Source organism: Phycodurus eques, chromosome 7 (genome assembly GCF_024500275.1).
Source record: "Phycodurus eques isolate BA_2022a chromosome 7, UOR_Pequ_1.1, whole genome shotgun sequence".
Classification (NCBI taxonomy): Eukaryota; Metazoa; Chordata; class Actinopteri; order Syngnathiformes; family Syngnathidae; genus Phycodurus; species Phycodurus eques.
In genome coordinates this window covers 4,148,961-4,175,740 of record NC_084531.1, presented here as the reverse complement: position 1 = coordinate 4,175,740, position 26,780 = coordinate 4,148,961, and the positions used below count along the sequence as shown (strand labels likewise).

The following is a 26,780-nucleotide window of genomic DNA, read 5'->3' as shown; positions in this document are numbered from 1 at the left end:
CACAAACACAAACACAAACATTTATAAACAAGCATGGAGAGCCACCATTCTACATCTATTGCCAAGATTATCACTTGCCTCTTTGCTGCCAATCTCCCTTGATGGCGCTATCCTTCTGACCCTTTGTCAGCTTCACAGGAGGGCCCATTAGTTAAAGCCGTGGGGAGTCGCATCAGACACACAACTCCTGCTCTAGCCTGAGTAAATGCAACACCTCCGTGGGGTCAAAAAAAAAAAGTTGTTCTGACATTATAGCTTTCGTCTCTGTTGCTGCTTTCAAACAGCAGGAACAGTGCAACCCAAACACCATCGCTGCTCTGTGTACAGTCAGTGAAATGACGGGCTCAATCAATCAGTTTCCCTATTTATTTATGTATTAGTTTGAGAGAAATGCCAAGAAAATACAGAGTAGTAAGGTAACACTGAAAAAAGACAATTAATGGCTTACCTTAATGCTTTCCACATACCAAAATCATCATTTTATGGGAGAGATATGCATTGTTTTCACAATTTAAAACAGTACCCATGTGTCCGAATATGATGTCTGTGTGTTTGGCTAAAGGTCCCATATTTTGGCTATTTAGACCTCCATAGAGTGACTCTCTAACATGGACTTAGTAGAAAAGTCTCAATTTCATTTAAAAAAAAACACCTTGGCTTTGTCATACGAGTGTCCAGAAAAGGCCCCTCTGATAGCTACTTCTGCTTGACCCAGTATTGTATCCGCTTTGTCCATATTTGTCTAAGACCGCCCCCTTTCCTCTAATTGGTTGCCTCTGTGTAGAAGACCCACTTGTGAGAACATGCTGGCTCTGGAGCGAAAGGGAAGGCGGAGGTCTTCGGAAAAACGTCTGGCCGGAGGTCTTCAGAAAAACGTCTGGCCTCAGCCTAAAAAGTTATATAATCGATTTCTAACCACTGAATCTTTTACCAATATCGTCCTTGAATCGAATCGGCAACCACAAATTGTGATACAAATCAAATTGTTGCTAAAACAAATCGTTACACCCCTATTCATCAATAAAAATACATTTTACCAGTATGTGTGTGTGTTTTTTTTTTTTTTTTTTTTTTCCAGATTAGAGTTTTTGGCCACCAGAAGTTCATGATTTTAAGATGTTGTTAAAATGTCCATGTCATGCGGTCAACCATGGCAAAGATCATACTTGTCTACTATGCCAGCAATGGTCTTTGAATGCAGCCTGATGGTAAAGCACACATTCCTGATGATCACACTCTGCTTTATTCTTCTCTGCTTCAACTCCCCTCCAATGCTCAGGTTTCTCAATAGCTGGCTTTCACTTGTTCTTGACCTTAACTTCACTCCGTTGACCTTTGGCACCAGCAAGTCATAAAAACCTCTTGACCCCCATCTTAATAACCCTTGGAGTGTGAGACAAGTGGTTTGTTGTTTTTGACTTGTCTTAAATTCTTCTATTGACCTAAATGACAGAAACATGGCTTAACTAGGAAAGGTAACACAGGAGTGACCAGTAGTATATTTTAAAATTAAATTTGATACACCATTACTCCAATTCATTTAAAGTCACGCGACCTAATGTCTTTGTGGATCTTTGAGGAGTCTACTGTTCTGAGTACATTTAGGAAACACCCTTCAGATTAACGGGTCGCATGGTGAAATAGTGGCTCATCGGTGTCATTTTTATTTCTCTGCTCAGGCCCTCATGTGTGGAGTTTGTATGTTCTCGCGGTGCTTGTGTGGGTTTTCTCCGGATACTCCAGCAAGGTCCCACATTTCCAAAACATGCATGTTAGGTTTGTTAAAGACTAAATTGGTCTTGCGGGCCATGCATTTGGTAACTGGACCTTCAATGGGTGATTACCCAACTTTATCCACCTCTTAATACCACCACTATCACTTTGCAATTATGGAAACTGACAGTGATACTTGGTAAAATTGCATGCCTTGCTCTGGACAGGCAGGACTATTTTTTTTGCTTTGTGCTCCACTGTATTGGCAGTATGTCCAGGAAAAGCTTCTTCTGATTTTATTTTGTAGTAATGTGTAAGTAAGATGGTTAAGGGAGGTGTACCGGAGTAAAAGTATCCATTTTATTGAGGAAATGTAGTACAGCAAAAGTGAAAGTTGACAGAAATATAAACAAAAAAATAAAGCAGATATGTGAAACTTATACTTTAGCAAAGTATAAAAGTGTTTATACATTACAAGACTGATTGTTGGCCAACTTGCTGGCACTGTGAAATGAATTTGCAAAAAATAGTTTAAATTACATCTGCCAGCACTACTGATTCTGAAGGCTGGGGACAGATTATATTTTCAAGGCAGCACATACTGCAAGCAGCCAAGAGAAACACTGCTAAATGAAGAGGATAGACTGTTGGGAATAGATAAATACAGTTTCATGGAACATCAGTATTGAAAAGTTGTAAATGTAGGTATGCGCTTCGGATTGTGTTGAGGCGAGCAGAGAAGGCCTCGCTGGCTCTGATGGTCAACCACTGATGAATTGGTGTGGATGTGAGGGTGGAAAATTGTTTGTCTCTATGTGCCCTGGGATTGGCTGGCAACTACTACCTCACCTTTCACCCAAAGTCACCTAGAATAGGCTCCAAGTTTACGTGGCACAATAAAAATGATGAATGGACATTTTGTCATTGAAATCAAGGGACACATAAGAGCTCTGGGCCGAGGCTATTTTGTGACGGGCTGTGAATGGCCAGTCTGCCTTTACCTGGTTTGGGGTCTTAGCTAAAGGTCAATTGTCAAGTTTGGACTAGTTACAGTAAAGTCGTCTAATAAAGACAATGATCATTTCACCAAATCCTTATATTATGATGATACTGTATATTATCGCCTTATATAACCTATGAACAGGAACAAAATGGCATATCCTGCAGATTTGATGAAATGCTGAAATCCCACTTGGTTTTGCAAAAGTATCTACTGCCCCCTTGTGGTTCATAAAAAGAGCTGTCCCAGGGATACCAGTTTGGGGCCATAGACCCTCAGCACCCCGAGACCCATTGGATGGATCTGATGAGCTATAGCCAGTATTGGTTGGAATACAGAACTGAACAGTTAACTTGACGACATCAACCAATCCATTTTAGGATTTGCTAATTGTGCCAACACATGTACGATGCTGTGAGGAAATGTTCAAATATTGATTTGATTAAAAAATAAAATTCAACGTAACTGCATCATGGTTTCACTCGGGTCTCGGTTTCCCCTCCCCTCCCGTCCATTCACGTTGAGTTTGTTTTCCTTGTTCCCGCTCCCAGGTGCAACAATTAATCGATTCATTGACAACTAACTGATGATCAAATTAATCGACTATTCTGATAGTTGATTGTGGAATTTCAGACTGAAATATTTGTCCAACTAAATTAGGGAACTGCAGTAACAATATATGGGATTATAATTGATGTTCAATTTATATCATATTATGTTTATAAAGACTTCAAAAAATATTTGACAGGACAATTTTGGTCCTTTATTGTGAGGACAGCCGTATGCCTAAATGAATAATGTTTGAGTTTATCAAGATTAGAATTGGTCATTAGAAGTTATAACAGAGCAATACTAAACATAAAAGCGCAAAATAAAATGTAAAATAAAAGTGTAGAATGTTTGCAAGTGTTTACACTTGAGATGTAGTGTCACTTTTCTGTGACAAGCAGAGGCAGAGGTTAGTTATCTTTATTTATGAAGAGGCCCTCTTATCAATGAGGTCATCAGTTTTAGCACACATCTACCAAATGTTCAGAGTAAAAGTGACGCAAAAATGGAATTTTAATCTCCTTTATTTCAGCATGTTTTTTTTGTTGTTTTTTTTAAACACCTCACAGTTTATTAAACATCCTTTTCTCGCAAACAAGACATCAATGTCATCAATGATGGCCAAGGTCAGATATCCGTGCCAAACAACATTTTGACAAGAGTTGACATAAAGACAGGTGGGGTGCAAATGGCCAAAACAATAATTACACTTTGTACATGAGTTTATAAAATTGCGTAAAAGTGTCCCCGGTAGGCGACTGAGAAAGGAGCAGTGATTTGACAAAACTGAACAAATGCCCTGGTAATAGCGTCATCTTTAACTTTGTGACTGTGTGTATGTACGTGCGACTATTTTCTACCTAGATGCCTGATGTGTCTTATAAGGCATTATGTGGTCAAATGGAAACAAAAATTACATAAAAAATTGTTTCCAAAGAGCAAACACAAAATCATCCATCCATCCATTTTCTGATCCGCTTCTCCTCACTAGGGTCGCGGGCGTGCTGGAGCCTATCCCAGCTATCATCGGGCAGGAGGCGGGGTACACCCTGAACTGGTTGCCAGCCAATCGCAGGGCACATACAAACAAACAACCAGTCGCACTCACACCTACGGGCAATTTAGAGTCTCCAATTAATGCATGTTTTTGGGATGTGGGAGGAAACCGGAGTGCCCGGAGAAAACCCACGCAGGCACGGGGAGAACATGCAAACTCCACACAGGCGAGGCCCGGGATCGAACCCCGCACCTCAGAACTGTGAGGCTGACGCTCTAACCAGTCGACCACCGTGCCGCCCAAACACAAAATCATCGCCAGAAAAATCTAACTTAAGACAAAGACAATAGAAAAAGCTGAGAAGAAAAAAAAATAAACCTAACCAAAAGCCCAAAGTTAAAGTTCCAGCAAAGACCCTGATGATGATGGAAATGTTTTGTTGGCCTGGAATTTGAATGCTGAGGCCTTTCCACACTAACACACGCAAACCCGAAAGACCACTGTGGAATGGTTGCTTACAGACCTACTGTAATAAGAATCAATCACAGAGTGCCCATAAAAGTCACAGATAATGATGGCAGAATGAGATGAGTATAAAATACATTCATGAAAACGTCTTAAGAAGATTTAAAAAAAACAAAAAACAAGTCAAAATCAAGCAGAAGACGGCTCGAGCCCAAAGGCTACATACAACATTTCAGTTAAAAGACTACCATAGGTGAGAAGTAGAACATAGGTGACAATGTTATTTTATTGGAACACTGACACATTTATGGCCGTGCAACAATGACCTTTGATACACAGGGTCCTTAAAAGTTTTTAGAAAATCAGTTCGCACTAGACCGATATCAGTTTCAAGTCACGCTGACAAGTTTTGTTTTGACAAAGTGGGATACATTTATGTTTTATGAATTTCTATCACAAACATAAGGCAGCACCATAATCATGGCCTGGCAACATTTCAGACAACAGTGGGAGAACTGTCATTCTTTTGGGGAAGTGACTCAAATTGTGTGTTACTGACTTGCTTTCTGTTTTCATGTTTGTGATTCACATCATGTCTATATTGTTGTAGTGAGTAGTTAGTTTAAAAAAAAAAAAAAAAAAAAAAAAAGCATGCATGAACGAATTGTTCTGTGTGGTAGGCATTGCAATATTGACTTTTAGCTCAAATTGAATTTATTTTCCAATAGGTCTCTAACACTAAGAAAAATTTGTACTATTGTTTTGTCTATTTTTTGGAACATCCTTTAGGATCACTCAAATAGATCTAAGAATTAAAATAGAGAAGTAGCAGAGTTTTAGAGAAACAAAATTTGAGTTTCTGCCAAAACCACACACACACATATATATATATATTTTTTTAAAGTGATCCAAATAAAACTGTGACCCATGTTGTACACCGGATGGATTACTACGAACCATATGAAGAAGGGGGGGTGGGGGGGCGGGAAATCGCTCATTAAAATCACATGAATGCCTACAGCAGCTACAGTCTGCAGTGTATCAGCTGGTTACACCACCCACTGATCCAGTCCCACTTCAACAGCAGGTGGACAATGTGACCTAAGCCATGAGGATGATGACGGTGGTGCTTCGCTGGTACCCAAGACAATTCCCTGAGAACTCCAAACACGTCAACTACATTTATGGCAAAAAATAAAAATAAAAAAATTAAAACAAAAAGCTGGGGACGATCATTTCCACCTGTGAACAATTTAAAAATCAAAATATATATTTTACAAAATGATGCGGTGCAGCATTACAAAGATGTTTTAAAAGCCAATATTTACAAATAGTGCTGATAAATTCAGGTGATGCTAAAGAGGGATGATCAACCTCCCAAAGTTTGGAATTATCCAATCATCTTGGCACGTTTTGTCAACATACAAAGAAACAAACTGTGTGCTGGTGGTAGAAAGAAACAAGTATCTGTGTAACTAGGTAACCAGTCATGGGAGTGTTGTTTTTAATGCATGTAACATTCAGCTTGTTCCCAAATGCTACTGAAAGACAAAATTCAAAATCTACAGATGAGATGTGATTTACAGCTGACTCTTCTGACTGTCTCTCACTGGGCATAAAAGGTGTATGCTGTTATATAAAGATACATTTGCCGTTTTTGGATTCATATTTTGTATGCGACCCATGTATTTTGTTGTATATCTGCATTTATGTTTTTTGCATTTTATATTTAAGTCTCTGGATGCTTGATTTGGCTTTAAGCAATGGACCACTCAAAAGGGGTCCACATCGTGCTCAACAAACGCTAAATTCTTCACAGTATGCCTCAGTGTCCAACACATCCTCAAAGTCCGTTTTTGACCCCATATACATATATTCTTTTTCTCTTATAAAAAATAAGTTATTGCGCATCCAAAAAAAGTGCATTGTATCTTTGAAAAATATCTCTCGCTCTTGTTTCTTCATGTTTTTTTCTAATTCGGTGGCTTCCTGTCAACAGGGTGCAAGGAGGAGATAAGAGAAGTAGGTAAGAGGAGGGAGGTCGCGCTATGCAATGACCATGGGAACATCGTCTGAGAAGCCACTGATCATGGGTGCATCTTCGTCATCATCCACTGGGGAGGAAAGTCAGAGATAAAAGTCAAAGTAGGAACACATACAGTATTTGTTGTCATCAGGATTTGTTCTACATAACTTATCAGGAGTGATGTAACAGATGACTTTAATGACAATGTCACAGATAACTTCATACTGTACTTCAGATAACACGGAAAATTTCAACCGTGACTTTAGACCTGTGGTGTCCAAACTACTGCTCGGGGGCCATTTGTGGCCCGACGTTCATATTTTTGTGGCCTCAGCATATACTAATAACAACATTTGACACAACCCGTGATCATTGTACTTCTTACAGGGGTAGATTCCTGGCAAATAATATATCCATCCATCCATTTTTTGTGAGCCGCTTCTCCTCACTAAGGTCGCGGGCGTGCTGGAGCCTATCCCAGCTGTCATCGGGCAGGAGGCAGGGTAAACCCTGAAATGGTTGCCAGCCAATCGCAGGCAAATACAAACAAACAACCATTCGCACTCACAGTCACACCTACGGGCAATTTAGAGTCTCCAATTAATGCATGTTTTTGGGATGTGGGAGGAAACCGGAGTGCCCGGAGAAAACCCACACAGGTACGGGGAGAACATGCAAACTCCACACAGGCTGGGCCGGGGATTGAACCCGGGTCCTCAGAACTGTGAGGCCGACGCTCTAACCAGTCGACCACCGTGCGAGGTTGGGTCGCGGGGGCAGTAGCTTTAGCAGGGACACCCAGACTTCCCTCTCCCCAGCCACTTCACCCAGCTCTTCTGGGGGGATCCCGAAGCGTTCCCAGGCCAGCCGAAAGACGTAGTCTCTCCAGTGTGTCCTTGGTCGTCGCCGGGGTCTACTTCTGGTGGGACGTGCCCGGAACACCTCACCAGGGAGGTGTCCAAATCCGATGCCCCAGCCACCTCATCTGGCCCTCCTTGATGTGGAGGAGCAGCGGCTCTAATCTGAGCCCCTCCTGGATGATCGACGTTCTCACCCTATCTCTAAGGGAGAGCCCGGACACCCTGCGGAGGAAACTAATTTCGGCCGCTTGTATCCGTGATCTTGTTCTGTCGGTCATGACCCACAGCTCGTGACCATAGGTGAGGGTAGGAACATAGATCGACCGGTAAATTGAGAGCTTCGCCTTTCGCCTTACCACAACGGACCGATACAAAGTCCGCATCACGGAAGACGCTGTACCGATCCGCCTGTCAATCTCCTGTTCCATTCTTCCCTCACTCGTGAACAAGACTGAGAACCATGGTCTCAGATTTGGAGGTGCTGATTCTCTCTCAGCCGCTTCACACTCGGCTGCGAACTGCTCAAGTGAGAGTTGGAGATCACGGCTTGATGAAGCCAAGAGAACCACATCTTCTGCAATAAGCAGAGATGCAATACTGAGGACACCAAACCGGACCCCCTCTATGCTTCGGCTGCGCCTTGAAATTCTGTCCATAAAATAATCGGTGACAAAGGGCAGCCTTGGCGGAGTCCAACCCTCACCGGAAACGAGTCCGACTGACTGCCGGATATGCGGACCAAACCGTGATACGAACAGCCCGTATCAGGGGGTTCGGTACCCCATACCCCCGAAGCACTCCCCACAGGACCCCCCGAGGGACACGGTCGAACGCCTTCTCTAAGTCCACAAAACACATGTAGACTGGTGGGGCAAACTCCCATGCACCCTCGAGGACCCTGCCGAGGGTGTAGAGCTGCTCCACCCACCCCCGGGGCATTGCCACCGAGGAGCTTTTTAACCACCTCGGTGACCTCAACCCCAGAGATAAGAGAGCCCGCCTCAGAGAACCCAGGCTCTCCTTCCTCAAGGAAAGGCGTGTCGGTGGAATTGAGGAGGACTTTGAAGTATTTTCCCCACCGACTCACAACGTCCCGAGTCGAGGTCAGCAGCGCCCCATCCCCACCATACACAGTGTTGATGGTGCACTGCTTCGCCCTCCTGAGACACCGAATGGTGGACCAGAATTTCCTCAACGCCTTCCGGAAGTCTTTCTCCATGGCCTCACCGAACTCCTCCCATATCCGAGTTTTTGCTTCAGCGACCACCAAATTGCATTCCGCTTGGGCAGGCGGTACCCATCAGCTGCCTCTGGAGTCCCAAAAAAAAAAGGCCAGATAGGACTCCTTCTTCAGCTTGACGGCATCTCTCACCGTTGGTGTCCACCAACGGGTTTGGGGATTGCCGCCACGACGGGCACCAACCACCTTTCGGCCACAGCTCCGGTCGGAGCCAGGATTTGAACAGCTTACCCCTTGGGTCAGTGGACAACCCGCTCTACCAACTGAACCACAGCACCCAATAATAATAATAATAATAATAATAATAATAATAACAATAATAATAAGGATGATGATAATACAGTGAGAAACATTTGAACCTTCTCACCTAGTTCATCCCCAGAGGAGAAGATGGCGGATCCTAGACGTGAGTTGTAGTGGGAGTTGGCGAAGGCGGTAAAATTATTCTGTAGTCGACGGTGTCTGAGGTAGAGGACCACCAAGCCGCTGCATACTCCCAGCAGCAGCAGGAAGAGGACTGGAACCACGACTGCCGCCATGTCCTGAGCGTGGCCTTCACTTGGGGAGGCCTCACTCGCTCCTAGAAACACCGAACAAGCTCACCTTGATAGATATTTCGCATGTACCGTATTTTCACGACCATAAGGCGCACTTAAAACTCTTAAATTTTCTCCAAAATGGACACCTCACCTTATAATGCGGCACGCCCTATGTGTGCACCGAGTTCCAAAATCTGTAAATGTTGTTGCGTAACTTCAATGAGCACTCCGCTTGACTGACTGGGAGCATTTCCTGCCGACACGGTGCTTATATAGAGGAAGGCGGACATGACTGAGGACAGCATGCAGATGTAAAGGGCCAAGTGACAGAGGAGGCTAAAGACACGCCCCCAGTAGGTATATAGCGCCGGTATGTGCATCGGTTTGGCTAAGGACCCCCGAAAATGGCACCTACGAAGAGACACGCTTACGAAGCACAGTTTAAATTGCAAGCTATTAGTTACGCGGAGGAACATGGGAATCGAGCAGCCGCAAGAGAATTCAAGATCAACGAATCCATGGTTCACAAGTGGAGGAAGCAGAAAACGAGCATCGCCAAGTCAAGAAGACGAAGCTGAGTTTCCGCGGAAACAAGGCGAAGTGGCCCGAGTTGGAAGACCAAGTCGAGCAATGGATTAATGAGCAAAGAACAGAAGCGTCTCTACAGTCACCATTCGATTGAGTGCAATAACTCGGAGCTTGCCATCATTCCGGGAGTCTTGACAAAGGAACTCCAAACGCTGGACATCGGTGTAAACAGGGCGTTCAAAGTGAAGTTGCGAGCGGCGTGGGAACGATGGATGACAGATGGCGAACACAGCTTTACTAAGTCTAGGAGGCAGCGAGTTACGCCAAAATTTCTGAATGGATTGTGGATGCTTGGGCTAAAGTGTCTGCTTGCACTGTTGTTCGAGCTTTCGTAAAAGCCGGCATCATTTCTGAGGACCCGCACGGCAACGAGACTGACTCCAACAATGACGAGAGGGAACCCGGCGTGTTTGATGGAGAACTTGCTCAGCTGTTCATTTCAGATACAGATGAGGACTTTGATGGTTTTGTGGATGAGGATTGATCAAAAACTAACGTGAGTACATTGTTAAGTACTTCAATAAAGTACAACCGAACTCAGTTTTGATCCCGCTGCCTTTTTAAAAACATTGTTTTAGCGTGCATGCATGCTACTGTATGTTTTAAGCTATCGTATGTTTTACCATGCCTGCGTCCAATAATACGGTGCACCTTATGTATGTGTTAAATACAGAAATATACCCCGTAACAGAGACTCCGCCTTTTAATGCGGTGCACCTTATGGTCGTGAAAATACGGTACTACCTCTTCTGAGGTTTGCTTACAACATGTGCAGAACTTGCTCTCAACATTTTTCAACATTTTGCAATGATAGGTACAATCAATGTATTGATGATTTTTAAAAAAAACTAAATATAAAAAAGGAAAAAAAACAATGGAGTACTTTTTTAAAAAGCATAAATTGGTCAAGTCCTATTCAATCTGAACACAATTTGCTGTAATATAAAGCTAAACTTTATATGGATTGGATTCTGCACATTTTGGCAGAAGTTACATTTTAACCGTTTCTGACACTTTTCCCTTCTCATTCGATCATGTAACTAGTTGTTTTAGAATATTGCATTTTGTTTCCTTGGATCCAGAAGAAATTCCAGATCTGGATGAAACGTCCCCAATTATCTTATAAACTCTGAGCAGTTCAAATGGTTGTGCCTTGGGGTAAGTCTTAGCTCTTTATGTGCTGTTCTTTAATGACATTTGCAGGTTGGCATTCCCGAGTTCTCCTTCTTTGCAGATTTTTGGGAGAATCTGTTATTCTCTTAACAAATTGCTGTTTTTATGCAGGCAAAAGCCCTGAATCACATGAGTTTTGGTTTGGCGCCATCTTGTGGCATCTTGTTGCCAAGGAGCCATATTGAAATGACTTGAGGAGATTCATGTAGTGCTTTGCCGCCATCTTGTAGCATCTTTTGACAACTATAACCCTTTCCCACGCAGACATGCAAACACCATCCATCCATCCATTTTCTGAGCCGCTTATCCTCACAAGGGTCGCTGGAGTGCAGGAGCCTATCACAGCCATCATCGGGCAGAAGGCGGGGTACACCCTGAACTGGTTGCAGGGCACATATAAACAAACAACCATTCATTCGCACTTACAGGCAATTTAGAGTATTCAATTAACCTACCATGCATGTTTTTGGGATGTGGGAGGAAACCGGAGTGCCCGGAGAAAACCCACGCATGCACGGGGAGAACATGCAAACTCCACACAGAACTGGACAATTGTTGTTCTGAGGACCGGGGTTCAATCAAAAATTGTAGGGTGGGTCTGGCTCAGGCTCTCACAGAGATTTTATTTTATTTTAACACAAACTAAGCAATTTGGAAGACTCTGAAGAGCACACAATTAGGCAAAAAAATAAATAAAAATGTTGTCATGCAAAAATTCTTATTTACACCGCTCAAGTACATCTTGATGTACAAATTTAAGATTAAAATGTAATTTGCCTCATTTCTTTGCTTTTTTGTTCTGGCCTCCAACTTGAGCCCGGCCCATCTCCATCTGCACCTGATGCCTGCTTAAAGCTGTGCCACATGAATAGCATCCTCCTCTTTAAACTCTATCATTCTGGAAAACAATTGACTGAAATCATTGTCTGTTTCACTTCAATTTTCACTAATACCTCAACTTCAAAGCCTAATCCGAAATGCGAATAAAATGTGAATGTGCAAATTCTGATGTTGCTGTGTGTATATATGTGTGTGTGTATATGCACAATCAAAACTACAACAAAACGGGTGTTTTTGCAAGTTATAAGTGAGCTGAAATATCCACATCTGGGCAGACAGTGCCAGACATATATATACTACAATACATGAAAGCTGTTGTTTTTGTTCGTCTAAATGTAAACAAGAGTAGCGCACCATTGCCATCATGGTAACGACGACCTTCCCAACATGTCCGCCACATAGGCACGACAATCTGCCGGGCTGGCTTATCTAGCTATTATCTAGCCGGGAAGCCCAATCGAAGACGTGTGAGGTCATGTGACTTTCTTGTGTCGTTTGATTGGTGAACTAGCTTGAACGTCACTCGCGCTTAAATTGGCTTGGCGCAAACAGCGCCCGATGCGGAAGTCGAAGTCTCGCGCATGAAATAGTTGCTAAATAAGCAAAAATTGATAAATAAAAGTAGCGAGCGACATTTAGATCATTGTAACGGAGTAAAAGTACCGTTATGTCTTAACAGCAGAAGCGTGTTTTTTCTGGTGTTCAAGGAGTACAAAACAGCCTCTGACGACAGCGACCCCCCCCAGGAAAAACTCATCGGATCTATACGATTCACGTAAATGGCCTATTTTGAGTTCAAAACGGCGAATTTCGCCGAAAAGCGACTGATTTGCATGTATGCCCATGGAATTTTGCTAACGAATAGCAGAGGTTCACTGTAGTTGTATTCTCCAGTACCTGCTCGAAGTTGGTTATACAGCAGCAGTGCCGGCTCGCCACACAGTTGGCCGTTGAGCAAGCAGCGGGCCTGGACAGAGAACGTGTAGTTGTGTCCAACCTGCAGGCTGCTGATGCGGAAGAAGGTCTCTGTTGTGTTTCCCAGGGAGGTTGTCTTGTTGGTCAAACCGTCGTACATATGCACCTCATACCCCTGTAAACAATTAGCCTTTGTGTAAAATTAAGTGAATATGGGACAGAGGGTCACCCTCTAAAACAGGGGTTTCTATTTCAGGGGCCGCATACAGCCTAATTTGATGTCAAAGGGGTCGAACCACTAAAATCATACCATACGTCGTATAACAACGATAATTGTTCTAATTGTTCTCTTTTAATTTAAAAATTTAAAATAATAATAAATAAAAAAACTTATGAAGACCAATGAGAAAAAAAATAGTCAAATTCAACTGGCAGGAGGGTGGACTCAGATCAGGAAGATGATTAGCTCACAAGTGGAGCTGTTGAATGAACCAGGAAATGAAGGGGATAGATTTCACTGGGACTCCACTGCATTTTCTACATGAGCATAATAACTCAAAATTATCCTTAGTCCCTACCACCACAATGTCTCATGTATTTTTTCACTTTCAAATACATCCTGCGGCCTGGATTGTACCTCCTAATGGGCCAGTTTTGTCTCGCGGCCATATGTTTGACAACCTGCTCTAAAGGACAGAGAACCCTTGGAAAATGTGATTGTTTGGTGGTCACACAACTTTGAATTCCACCTAGAATTTCAAGGGAAATATGGTCCAAGGGTTGAACAAGAATCCCTAAATACAATGGGTAGCACAGGCACAACAAAATTATTTGATTTGATTGAAGTATTTCCACTCGATGGATTTATTAACAAAATTGTTTGAAATCCAAATAAAATAAAGGTCTAACAGAAGATATTTAATTTCAGAAATAATGTATTGTGTCTTCTTTCAAAGCAACAACATTGAAAAATTCCCTCCCTCAAAAAAATCAAAGCTGGTTTCTCACCCTGCTCTCATTGAAAGTCTTCTCTTTCACTGCTAGGCTCTTCCAGAACAGGAATATGTGGTCATTCTCAGTCAGTATCTTCAAGGCCTCGGGAGCCCGAAGAGGAACTGCAACAGAAGGAAAGTATTTAGTAAACAAGCAAAAAAATATAATAAAACGTATAGCACAGTGAATGCAGTAGTTCAGTGATCACTACACTGTTACTGATCATTGATCAATGAAAGAAAACAAAAAATAGATAGTTATATACATTGTGGTGGTCCAATACCATGAGTTTCTAGTTTTAAATCATAATGATTGCGATTACAAGATAAGTATGGATTTTCCCAAATCTCAGTGAAGGAGTAAACCGGGGATGGCCAACTCTGATGATCGTGAACATCATTATGTTTTATCTAGTGCTGTCAAGCGATTAAAAAAAATGAGCGATTAGGTAATTATGAGCTGTTATTAATCTCACCTAACAATTGCTGAGAAAAGCACTCAACTTGAGATATTTTCATTTAAAAGTATTATATTATTGTGGCAGATCAAAAGGTTCACATATATAACCAAAAAAAAGTAGCTTAATGAAGTCATTTATTGTTTTTAACAGACTTAAAGCGATGGAGTCTTATCTATTTACATTCTACTGCATCTGAGACTGGTCTTTAGTGCTGCCTAGAAACTTGAGTTTCAACCACCAGGAGAAATATTGCTGTTTTATGTTGTCAAGCTTCATATAACAAGAATTAAAAAAAAAAAAAATCAGGTCCAAAGTGTTGAAGTTACATACAAAACAGTAAGATCACTTTTCTAAGCAATATACAAGCATCTAAGACTGAACTTTTCCTCTGTTTCAGATAATACGTGTAAAATAATAAAAAATATAATGTCGGTCTCAGACTTATTCATATGCGAGGTGTTCTAAAGTTTAGGTTTGGCAAAGAGTTCTGCAATGACTCACTACTTCTTTGCTGCTAACTTTAGCTGTGCAGACGTGATTTGGTAGGCTAAAACAGCTTAGTATGGTAGCAAACCTACCTATCGCAACATAGGCTTGGCTTTAACAAGAAAATAATTACCCTAAAACGCAAGCAGAGGAAGTACATTGACTGGGGTTATAATCAATTTATTAAAGCATTGCATAGTTTATGTGTATAAGGAATTATCAATCTTAATTCATTCAAATTCTGCCAGTGCTCATACATTATATGTGTCTGCTTTACAAGTGCATAATACTTTCATTTACATTGAGTGATAAAACCTTTACCCTATTTCAAGTACTTAATCAATATGGGACCTTGGTAGTTCATGCAAAGACACCCATTTCAATAACACATGCACTTAAAATGAACTGTTATTGTTGTGGTGATCTGCAGTGCTCAAATGTTCTTATCTTAGTTGTGCATGAAAGATGAGAGGAAGAGCGGGATGTATGATAAAGTGCCTCGCAACGAGGGGTGCAACTGACCACTACTGAGGACACCCCAAACTCTGCAGGTGGTACCGAGCAGGTAAATCCGACCAAAATCGTAGCTGGGGAGAGATCGTGAGAACGAGTGGTGCCACTGTGCACTGCCACTCCATCTAACCAAACCACCTGCGTACAGCGCTAACATACACTACAGCTGTGTACACGTGCTGCAGAGTAGAGATGACTCCCAACCAAAAGGTGGTGGCTGCTGAGCTACCCAATTTTTTTATCTCCTACTGTGTGTGATTAAAATTACAGGTAGACCTGATTATTATGTTGTCCACCTACTCGTGGGCAGGGGATGCCAGTTGCCCATATCTGGAATAGACAGTATGTATTCAACCTGTATCATGTGTTAGGTGTTCTAAGTTGTCAGAAATCTATGTGAGCTTTCTGTGTACCTGTGCTCAGAGTGTAACTGGCTTCCTTGCTCATGTTGAGGAGACGGACTGAGATGCTGTAGCGTCCTCCAGGCTCCAGGCCTTTTACCTGGTACTCTACTGTGTTGTTCCGGGTAGCTACTTTGTAGTCCCGCTCCACCTTGCGGATTGCATCCCACACATGGACTGCATATGTCTTAACAGAAAGACCAGAGACAGGTGATGACAATTTTTCTGTTATGTTTTGCCTGTGGGACATCCTGATCTTTAATGTCAGTTAAATACATGGCATAGACTGCTTACAAGGAGAATTAGCACAACACTGCAAATAATTTACAGCGGTGATTCTCAAAGTGTTCTATGAATACCAATGGTGGTACGCAGGCTCCATCTAGTGGTTATGTGAAAAACACTGAAGGTTCAAACTGCATCATGTTATCGTAGCTTAATCTTTAATTCTAACAGTATATTTGTTAAGTACACTTCAGTTGTATTTAACTTAACAATACAGTTGCAGTTAACCTTTTTCGACTGTTTGTTTTGTAACATACGTGCAATACATTTTAATTGAATAATTAAGTACAGTTTTTAATTTCCTATATTTAAGTGCAGTAATGATGTTCAAACTCTGCATTATGCTAGAGTGGCTTACAACAATATTAAATGTACTTTTTAGGAATAAAACCTCTGTTTCGTTTTTGCTGAGCACTTAGACCTACTACACAACAGTATTTTTATGTGGGTCATGATGGTGGCACTTGGAAGGCAGTATCTTTTTAGGAAGTACTTCGAGTCAAAAGTTTGAGAACCACTGATATAGAGCTTGATAATGACCGAAGGTCTCTGACCGAAGCTACGACATTCAAAAGTATTTCATTTGCCAAGGAGGTTGACTTCAAGACAACGTAAAGTGATTATCTCCAAATGTATTCTCTTTATGGAACAAAGTAATTCAATAGAAATGGAAATTTATGAAGAAACTCACAATGCTTGTGTATTATATATATATATATATATATATATATATATATATATATATATATAATATTATATATATATGAGGAAAATTCACATCCTATCACAGCTCCACACTGGAATTCACTGAACAAATGTTTGTAAAATAGTCTGTATGCCAAGGTGCTTGATTTTATACACCCGTGTCCATGCAAGTGATTGGAACATCTGATTTAGATTTTCTTGGATGGGTGAGCGAATACTTTTGGCATTATATTGTGTGTGTCTATATATACATGGAATGGGTTTCCATGGCCGAGCAGCTGCATCCAAGCCATACATCAAGTGCAATGCAAAGCATCAGATGCAGTGGTGTAAAGCAAGTCGCCACTGAACTCGAGAGCAGTGGAGACGTCTTCTCTGGAGTGACGAATCACGCTTCCATCTGGCAAGCTGATGGACAAATCTGGGTTTGGCGGTTGCCAGGAGAGCGGTATTGTCTGACTGCATTGTGCCAAGTGTAAAGTTTAGTGGAGGGGTGATTATGGTGTGTGGTTGTCTTTCAGTAGCTGGTCCTGGACCCTATGGTTCCAATGAAAGGAACTTCAGCAAGAGATTTTAGACAATTCCATGTTCCCAACTTTGTGGTCTATGTGCACATAGCACACGTGTATCGAGATGTGCTATGTGCTGTGTGCTGTTTCTACCCCTAGGTTGCAGTAAAGCCGAAGGCATGGAGTTCAATGCCAGGACGACATTATGTTGTCAAAGAACCGGAAAGACGACTTTGTCCCATTGGTGTGATATGTCGTTTGCTATGTCCGAAACGAGGCACCTTTTATCTCTTTCTGACCGTATCCTCAAAGGTTAAGGAAAGGTGGTATAATGGTTAAAAAACTGTCGGCAGTTCGACCATTTGACTTCCCGGAGAATCCCTAAGTCACGTGATACAAAATGAAGGCGTTGATTGGCTGAAGACGAGATCTGTGTTTCGCCAATCGATTGCTATTCCTTACAGGTCTGTCACAGCTAATTTGAAACAGAATTTGTCAAACTGAATCTGAAAATGCATAATTTGAATTTTCAGTGCGGATAAAAAAATATTACATTCACTTTCAAGTTTATTGAAATTCAGTTAATACAAATTAAAATTATGTTTTTCAAATTCAGTTCGTAAATTAAAATTAAATTCCTGGTGGCACATATTTCAGCCCATACGGGTCCCGCAGGATTGTCACGGGGTGGGAGTGAATTTCACCATCAATCACAGAATTGGGCAGGAGTGGGAGCTAAGGTCATCGGGAGCAGGCGGGAGTGGTAACTATGAAAACCATTTTATTTTTAATCCAATCGATAGTTGAACATGTCCCCTCAGCATTGAGCTAAACATTGCTAAACTAAGAGACTAAGACGGCTTTTGTTAATAAACCTCTTTTGTTTTATGATCATTCCGGTAATTCTATGTATTTATTACAGTGACTGAGGCAGACATGTACTGCATATTTTATACCGAGCAGAAAAACAGAGCAGGATTGACTAAGGAGTGGGATACAGTAAAGATTTTGGCTCGGGATTGAGATCAATCTCTGTAGGAGAGGGATTTTATTTCTTTCAAAAAGTTTGGGATTTTTTGGAATTGGGAGAGAGTGGGATCAACCTCTGTGGGAGTGGGAGGGAGCCGGCATCAACATACACCCCTGTGCCAGCCTGTACTGTGCACAAGTGCACAAAGCGAGGTCCACAAAGATATGGATGAGAGAGTCTGGTGTGGATGAACATGACTGGCCTTCACAGAGTCCTGACCTCAACCTGACAGAACACCTTTGTGATGAATTAGAGGGGAGACAGGACTTCTCATCCAACATCAGTGTGTGACCTCATCAGTGCACTTCTGGAAGCTTGATCAAAAATTCCCATAAACACACATACATGCATATATACATATATATATATACACACACACACACATAAAATTTCATTCCACAGCAATGTTTTGATGATGTATTGTTTGTTAGATTTTACATTTTTTCCAACTCTTTTTTCCTCGTTAGGATGAACGCATTCATGTGCTTATTAAGGGGCGAATGGGATTGTTTATGTTTTTCAGAGTATCAGTGAATAATGTGTTAAGTAGGGTAGGGGAGTGCTATTTTGTCAATACTATATATACAGGGGTCCTGGGTTTACAACAGAAGTGCAACGATGTCACCTGAATTTGGACGCATGTCGAAATGCACTGTAGTCTGTCACTAACCTTACACTATGGCATTCGTAAAGTCAAAATTACAGTAAATATTTTAAAAACACATCTACGCCATATAAATAAAACAATCAAATGAAAAATGTGCGACTGTGAGACATTTACAATGTGTACATCATAATCATGATTAGATAAAGAGACGAGTTATACCAGAGGTTTGTCTGGTGTGTCATATGGCGGCTGCCACTTAAGTGTAGCCTCTGTCTTGTCTATTTGCACACGGTGGAGATTTCTGGGTGGTAGCCGTTCATTGGGAATCATTTTGACTACAATATGCTCAGATGGAGGACCCAAGAAGGGAGAGACAGCCCGGACCTAAAGTCAAAGAAAACCAAAAACAAAGATTTAGATGGCTGAACAATTCTCAGCCTACTCTCACGTGGAACAAACAATAAATGAAAACAAAATTTGTACCTTTGATCAATGCACAGCTTCAAAATTTTAACCAGCATGAAACAATCTGAAAGGCAAGTTTGTCTGTGGGAGACTCACCAGAAACAGATACTGTTCATCACTGTCCACAATGACAGTCAGATTGGTGAGAGTAGTGTTGACCTGACGAGGTCTATGGTACAAATCCAGGAAGGATGTAGCATAAAACACACCGTACACCTACAAATGAACATACAAACCATCATTAAATCTTACATCTAATAGAGCAATACAGCATTGCTAACAATAAGACACACTCAAAGGTGAAAAACAATCTTGTGTGATCCAAAGCAAGACCTCTGTCAGAGCGCTTTTATTCTCAGCTGTGATCAACGTACGTTCTAATTATGTTGTGGTCCAAATGAAATGTAAAGATTACTTGCTGTGGTTGTAGTTTGCAGATGGTACTGCATCATACCGTGAAGACTTTCTAATATTGTCCCGCTCTCATGTAGACATGCAAAGTTGTACCTGTGCAGCTGGCCCATTGGTGATGGTCCAGCTACAGTCCACAGCAGTTTGGTTGAGGGGCCGGGCTTTGAGGAGGGGCTGGTCTGGCTGCAAGCCAATAGTCTGATGATGAGACAAGGCTGTGGCACTGTCACCTATACTAGTGTGAGCCCACACAGCCACCTCATACAATGTCCCTGCCGTCAGGTTCATCGCTGAAGTTAGACAAAGAAAACATTTCATGCAATACTCATTTCAGCTGGTTACAAAATTGAACTCACATCACAATACGATGGTTTCAGAGAGCAATAATTCCCAACCACTGTGCTGTTTCACTTAACTGGCCTGACTCTCTGTCTTTCTTAAATTCCTTACTGTATTTTAGGGTTATGGTTAACTTTGTTAAAACTAATGACCAGTCGCCTCAGTGCAACACTTGGAATAAGATTATATTGTGCAAAGGAGGCTTTCACAATGTGTAGCGTCTGACGCACTCCGAGCCTCAGCCTACACCGCGCGGAGCTTCAGTGACATCAAAGCTCAGTCAATTGGGTGAGTGAAACAATAAAATATGTCTATGCCAACACTGACTCAGCTAACAAGGTAAACAGTCGGTTGTACTTTTGCACTAATGGTTTTTAGTGTTTATTTTGGTCTTCAAACCAATGTAAGAGCCGGTGACAGAAAAAAAAAAAGCTCAACATTGAGCTAAAACTTCACCGTAGAAACTTTACATCACAATGAATTGGGACAGAATTCACATAAACGTTGTCTCATAGTATCACAAATACTAACCTAGTGCCTCATCGGTGGGTAAGGAAAGGAATCAAGGTTTTATAGCATTTGGTTCCATCCATTAAAACTATATATATATATATATATATATATATATATATAACTGGTGCCGTGTGAAGTTACTTTTTGTGCCAAAATGCTGAGTTCCGGTGCGTACCCTTCAAAATAAAAGCCTACAAGTTTAAAACATTAATTAATAAAGACTAAGTCAATTAGGTTAGTTCTACACACATTACCTTTTAGTTCATAGGTTTGATATTGATACTGGTTATAAAGAACCCCGAGTCCAATGTTCATTTTAGTCAATGCTGCGGGCTGCTAAGAAAATAAATGTTCAAAATTTCGACACCCTTTATTAAAACCATGCAAAGTTTTTTGACCCAGGCCCTAAAAGAATCAGAATCGTTTGGAACCGGAATCCAAATAAGGAACCGGAATCGGGATTGCTGAAATTCAAAACGTTGCCCAACCCTAATTGTGATCATCGTAATTTTTTTGGGACATTTTTGTTTGGTGTGTAGTGTGACTTTTCTCTGCAAAATATTTGCTGTGGCTCAAAGGTTTGTAAACACTGCCATAGAGTACCTCTGAGGATCTTTTCCTCGACTGTGTAATTCTTGCTCTCCTTCATGTGAGAGTCAAACTGCCAGGAGAGAATCACGATGTACTGTTTCACCTAAAACACACGTACACATGCCTTATTGTGGGGACAAAAGTGTTTGCTCTTTTTACAAAAAACTCAGCACATGATGCACCTACTTCATACTGGGAATTGAGGCTGAATGAAAGACTCATGGACTCTGCAGTGATGCTGTCAACGATCACTGAAGGTGGAGGCAGAGCTGCCGCAGAGTAAATGTAAAAAATTTAATAAGTCAGCAAACTATTTCCACATCAGCAGAAGGTGGCAGAATGGATCAAACATTTCTAAATGGTGACCAAATTCATTAGCTTTGAATTAGAACAGAGAATAATGCAGCCCTGTGGGGGGCAGGGAATGCAACCAATCTCACCTGTCAAAGGAGTGATTGATTTTACTTCAGTCCAGTTTCCCAGACCTCGACTGGTCACAGCTGCCACCTGAGAAAAACAATGCCACAAAATTGTATATTAGTGGCCCTTATACAACAATTACATTACAACCTAAAAAATACTTAGCTCTCTAAGTACTACCATCATAATTAACACATACATGTGTGTGTGTGTGTGTGTGTATATATATAAATATATATATATATATATATATATATATATATATATATATACACATATACACATAATATATATACACATATATATACACATATACACATAATATATATATATATATATATACACATACACATATATATATATATATATATATATATATACATATATATATATATACACATACATACACATATATACATATATATATATACATATCTATATATATATATATATGTATATATATATATATATATATATATATATATATATATATATATATATATATATATATATATATATATACACATACATATATATATACACATACATATATATATACATATACATACATATATATATACATATACATATATATATATATACACATATTCATAGAGTGCCTATATATCCATATATATACACAAACATATAGATCCATATACATATATATACACCACCGCATCCCGTTTTTTACGATCAATGTGCTTTATCTTGTCAACTCAAATGCGACCGGATACACTCGTTACCATGGCGACGACAACAAGAGTGGATCGCCCCGAATGTATTATAAGGACAAAATGGGGTAAAACGTGTGTTGGTGGTCACCGGTGCTCAGCACACGAGAGGACGTTCGTTTTAGGTTTTCTTGAGGCATGTTCACGTACTTTTAATACGATACAGCTCGCAAGCAGGCAACAAAAACGTTATGTAGCCTAAAAAGTTAGTGCTAGCGCTAACAGTTGTACGCAAACATGCCGCCGTTCTGTCGAATCATGCTCTAAAGTTTCGGTGTGGGTGAAGTAATTTAATTACAATAGGTTAGCGCCCATTATTTCTGTCATGTTTTAATGTTGGTTTGACCTGACTGATTAGAATACACGATCTGACGAGAGCAGTGATTTCCAACCATTATGGTAACATATTTTACAATTGAAAAATCTCACTGCACACCAACAAACAAAAATGTCACAAAAAGTGGATACATTAATTCCTGTATGTACTTCCTGACCATTCATTTGTTCTCTGTCACTATGCCTCACTGGCATAAATAGATGAACAAAGATACATTATGTATTGTAAATATATATTTTTGAAGAATTAAGTACACAAATATAACAGGTCATTTAAATATACACATTGCACCATCTTGTGATCAGATCGGTGATCGGTTATTAAAACTCTGTGATCGGTCCCAAAAATCATGATCGTGTAAAGCCTAATATATATATATATATATATATATATATATAAAATACAACACAATATTATATTATATCTGGCTTACCCTGAATTTGTACTGTATGTCTGGCTGCAGCTCCTTCACCTCTGTGCTGTTTGTGGTACTTCTCTGTGACATCCACTCAATGGCTGTTTGTTCGCTGTACTCAACCTGAAAAGCAGCACACACAAACAGGCATGCATCTTTAAAGAATTTAAAAAAAAAAAAATTTTTTTTTAATTTATTTTTAAATTTGATTTTTTTTTCCCCCAATCTGTCATTATAGGATATATAATCATAAAATAGGGATTTTTTTTATTCAGTTATTTTTTCTGAACAATACTGCCAATGCTTAGATTGTCACCAACATTTAATGGAAAAAAACCTTGGAAGAAAATCTCCCCATACAGGTAGAAATATGTATATTCAAAAAAATAAAAAAATAAGTACTGTATGTTGCATGTGTACAAGTGGCATGACCCACGCCAATGCAATTAAACTTTGGATGGGAAAAATGGTTTTCACTCTGGATGATTTTATTCATTTCTTTAGTTCTACTTTTCATAACCTTGAAGAACATAAAAAAAACTCACAATATACTCTCGGATGAGGCCATTTCCTTTGTCAGGGGGACTCCAGGAAACATCCACTGAACCATCCTTACTATTATCACAAGACAGCTGCAGGTTCCTTGGAGGCTCAGGCACTGCAAAAAAAATCTTGCAATCTTGTTTCAGATTTCAATTAACAAAAATTGGAAACGTTGGAATAGAAATTTAGAGCACAATTCTACACTTCTACTTAGGGATAGAGACAGTTTCATCAGATTTTTTCTTTTTTTTTTACAATTACCAGATCAAACAAGCAGGAAGTTAAGGAAAACAATATGAACGTAGCATGACTTAAAAATAGAGCAAGAGCAACACTGAAACATTTGACATGCTTCCTGAAAAAGAGGATTGTTATCTGTTATTTCTAACACAAAATCAGATCAAATCTAAATCATAAGACTCACATCCTTCTGGCGTTCTGATTATGATCATCTCAATGGTCTTGTGCAGCTTGCTGAGACACTGCGTGAGCACCTTGACTTGATAGGTGGTGTCTGGTCTTAGGACCTTAAGTTTGTAGCTGGTCTTGTTACTGTGAGTATCCATGATCATCCATTGCTGAGTGCCGACAAGCCTAACACACACAAAAATATGTTAGAGACAATTACAACCTTATAGTAATTATATACCTTTATTTATTTTAAATTTTATGATCTGCTGCAAAGACAACTAAAACACAACTGGTTTATCTACGTCATCTGTTGGCCACATATGTCTAAGAAAAAACAATGAACAAAATATGTGAATAACATTTGACAACAATGAAAACTAACAGCCGGGTGTTGTCAAATGCCAAATGCCGGTGTAATCACCTGTAGTAGATGAGGTAGTAGCAGGAGTCCAGGGGAAGATTTTTAGGATGAGACCATGTTAGAGTGATGGCACCCAGGAAGTCTTGATTCCATTGAAGGTTCTGGACCTTATAGGCCAAGATATCCACTGGAAGGAAGGAAAGTCTACCTCAGCTGCTATTTAAATTTGCACAATGCACATCTGTGTGTCTTTAACTGGAAACATGCTGCCTGCTAATATATAGAACTCCACTCCATCTACAACCCCAATTCCAATGAAGTTGGGACATTGTGTGAAACATAAATAAAAACAGAATGATTTGGAAATCATGGTCAACCTATATTTAATAGAATACACTACTAAGACAAGATATTTAATGTTCAAACTGACAAACTTTATTGTTTTTAGCAAATAATCTTTAACTTAGAATTTTATGGCTGCAACACGTTCCAAAAAAGCTGGGACAGGTGGCAAAAAAGACTGAGAAATTGGGAACAGATGGATGCCATTATTGGGTATAAAAGGAGCTTCCATGAATTGCTCAGCCATTCACAAACAAAGATGGGGCAAGGTTCACCTCTGTGTGAACAAGTGCGTGAGACAATTGTCAAACAGTTTAAGGACAATGTTCCTCAACCTACAATTGCAAGGAATTTAGGTATTTCATCATCTAAGGTCCATAATATCATCAATAGGTTTAGAGAATCTGTAGAAATTACTGCATGTAAGCGGCAAGGCCGAAAACCAACATCGAAGGCCTGTGGCCTTCGATCCCTCAGGTGCCACTGCATCAAAAACCGTCATCAATGTGTTAAGGATATCACCACATGGGCTCAGGAACTCTTCAGAAAATCAATGTCAGTAAATACAGTTCGGCGCTACATCCGTAAGTGCATCTTACAAACTCCACTTTGCAAAGCAAAATCCATTTATTAACAACACCCAGAAACGCAGCCGGCTTCTCTGGGCCCAAGCTCATCAGAAATGGACTGATGCAAAGTGGTAAAGTGTTCTGTGGTCCGACGAGTCCACATTTCAAATTCATCCATCCATCCATCCATTTTCTGAGCCGCTTCTCCTAACTAGGGTCGCAGGCGTGCTGGAGGCTATCCCAGCTATCGGGCAGGAGGCGGGGTACACCCTGAACTGGTTGCCAGCCAAACATTTCAAATTGGTTTTGGAAATTGTGGACGTCATGTCCTCTGGGCCAAAGAGGAAAAGAACCATCCGGACTGTTATCGACGCAAAGTTCAAAAGCCAGCATCTGTGATGGTATGGGGCTGTGTTAGTGCCAATGACATGGGTACCTTACACATCTGTGAAGGCACCATTACTGCTGAAAGGTACATACAGGTTTTGGAAAAACATATGCTGCAACGTCTTTTTCATGGGCGCCCCTGCTTATTTCAGCAAGACAATGCCAAACCACACTCTTTACGTGGTTTCATAGTAAAAGAGTGCGGGTACTAGACTGGCCTGCCTGCAGTCCAGACCTGTCTCCCATTGAAAATTCTAAGTTAATGATTATTTGCTAAAAATAATAAAGTTTATCAGTTTGAACATTAAATATCTTGTCTTTGTAGTGTAGTCAATTATCTATAGGTTGAACATGATTTGCAAATCATTGTATTCTGTTTTTATTGATGTTTAACACAACGTCCCAACTTCATTGGAATTGGGGTTGTACTAAATAAGCTATATACAGTAATACTGAACTATTGTACTGATATAAAATTAAGCAACTACTTATACACCTTTTTTAAATTAGTGCTATTCATGACAGGAGTGAGAAAAGCCATTTTGATTCTTCTGTATGTCCTGGATACATGGAGTATTGAAAAAAATAATAATCCTTGAGTTTCCTCCATCCATCCATCCATTTTCCTTACCGCTTATCCTCACTCGGGTCTCGGGTTGCCAGCCGATCGCAGGGCACACAGACAAACAACCATTCACATTTACACCTATGGGCAATTGAGTCTCTTCAACTAACCTAACATTGCATGTTTTTGGAATGTGCGAGAAAACCAGAGTACTTGGAGAAAACCCAAGCTGGCACGGTGAGAACATGCAAAATCCACACAGGCGAGGCTGGATTTGAACCCAGGTCCTCAGAACTGTGAGGCAGATGGGCAAACCTATCATTCACCGTGCCTCCTCCTTGAGTTTCATTATTAACTAAATTGTGGTGTCACTCAAAGCAGGCACACAGACAAGACAGTGACAAATGAACAAATGCTGGACAGTGGCAATTACCTACTGTAACTATCATTACATAACTGGTCTGGACTGGACTAAAAATAAGG

The 26,780-nt window shown here is 40.5% G+C and overlaps 1 protein-coding gene across 2 annotated transcripts in view; it reads right to left on the bottom strand.

Annotated features, from left to right (window-relative positions):
- Nucleotides 1-3,768: 3,768 nt before the first annotated feature.
- sorl1 (sortilin-related receptor, L(DLR class) A repeats containing) overlaps nucleotides 3,769-26,780 on the bottom strand; it is a 104,355-nt gene continuing 81,343 nt past the window's right edge. Inside the window, exons 34-48 of one of the 2 annotated variants that reach the window (XM_061682027.1) lie at nucleotides 24,495-24,621; nucleotides 24,087-24,256; nucleotides 23,665-23,798; nucleotides 23,138-23,242; nucleotides 21,654-21,720; nucleotides 21,400-21,482; nucleotides 21,226-21,316; nucleotides 19,867-20,060; nucleotides 19,456-19,575; nucleotides 19,114-19,278; nucleotides 15,771-15,945; nucleotides 13,914-14,020; nucleotides 12,888-13,080; nucleotides 9,218-9,430; nucleotides 3,769-6,838 (exon numbers count right to left, since the gene is read on the bottom strand). In XM_061682027.1, coding sequence (XP_061538011.1) covers nucleotides 6,771-6,838; nucleotides 9,218-9,430; nucleotides 12,888-13,080; nucleotides 13,914-14,020; nucleotides 15,771-15,945; nucleotides 19,114-19,278; nucleotides 19,456-19,575; nucleotides 19,867-20,060; nucleotides 21,226-21,316; nucleotides 21,400-21,482; nucleotides 21,654-21,720; nucleotides 23,138-23,242; nucleotides 23,665-23,798; nucleotides 24,087-24,256; nucleotides 24,495-24,621 — 2,012 coding nt within the window. In that variant the 3' untranslated portion in view covers nucleotides 3,769-6,770. The remainder of the gene's footprint in view (nucleotides 6,839-9,217; nucleotides 9,431-12,887; nucleotides 13,081-13,913; nucleotides 14,021-15,770; nucleotides 15,946-19,113; nucleotides 19,279-19,455; nucleotides 19,576-19,866; nucleotides 20,061-21,225; nucleotides 21,317-21,399; nucleotides 21,483-21,653; nucleotides 21,721-23,137; nucleotides 23,243-23,664; nucleotides 23,799-24,086; nucleotides 24,257-24,494; nucleotides 24,622-26,780) is intronic. The other variant, XM_061682028.1, reaches the window with a different exon arrangement.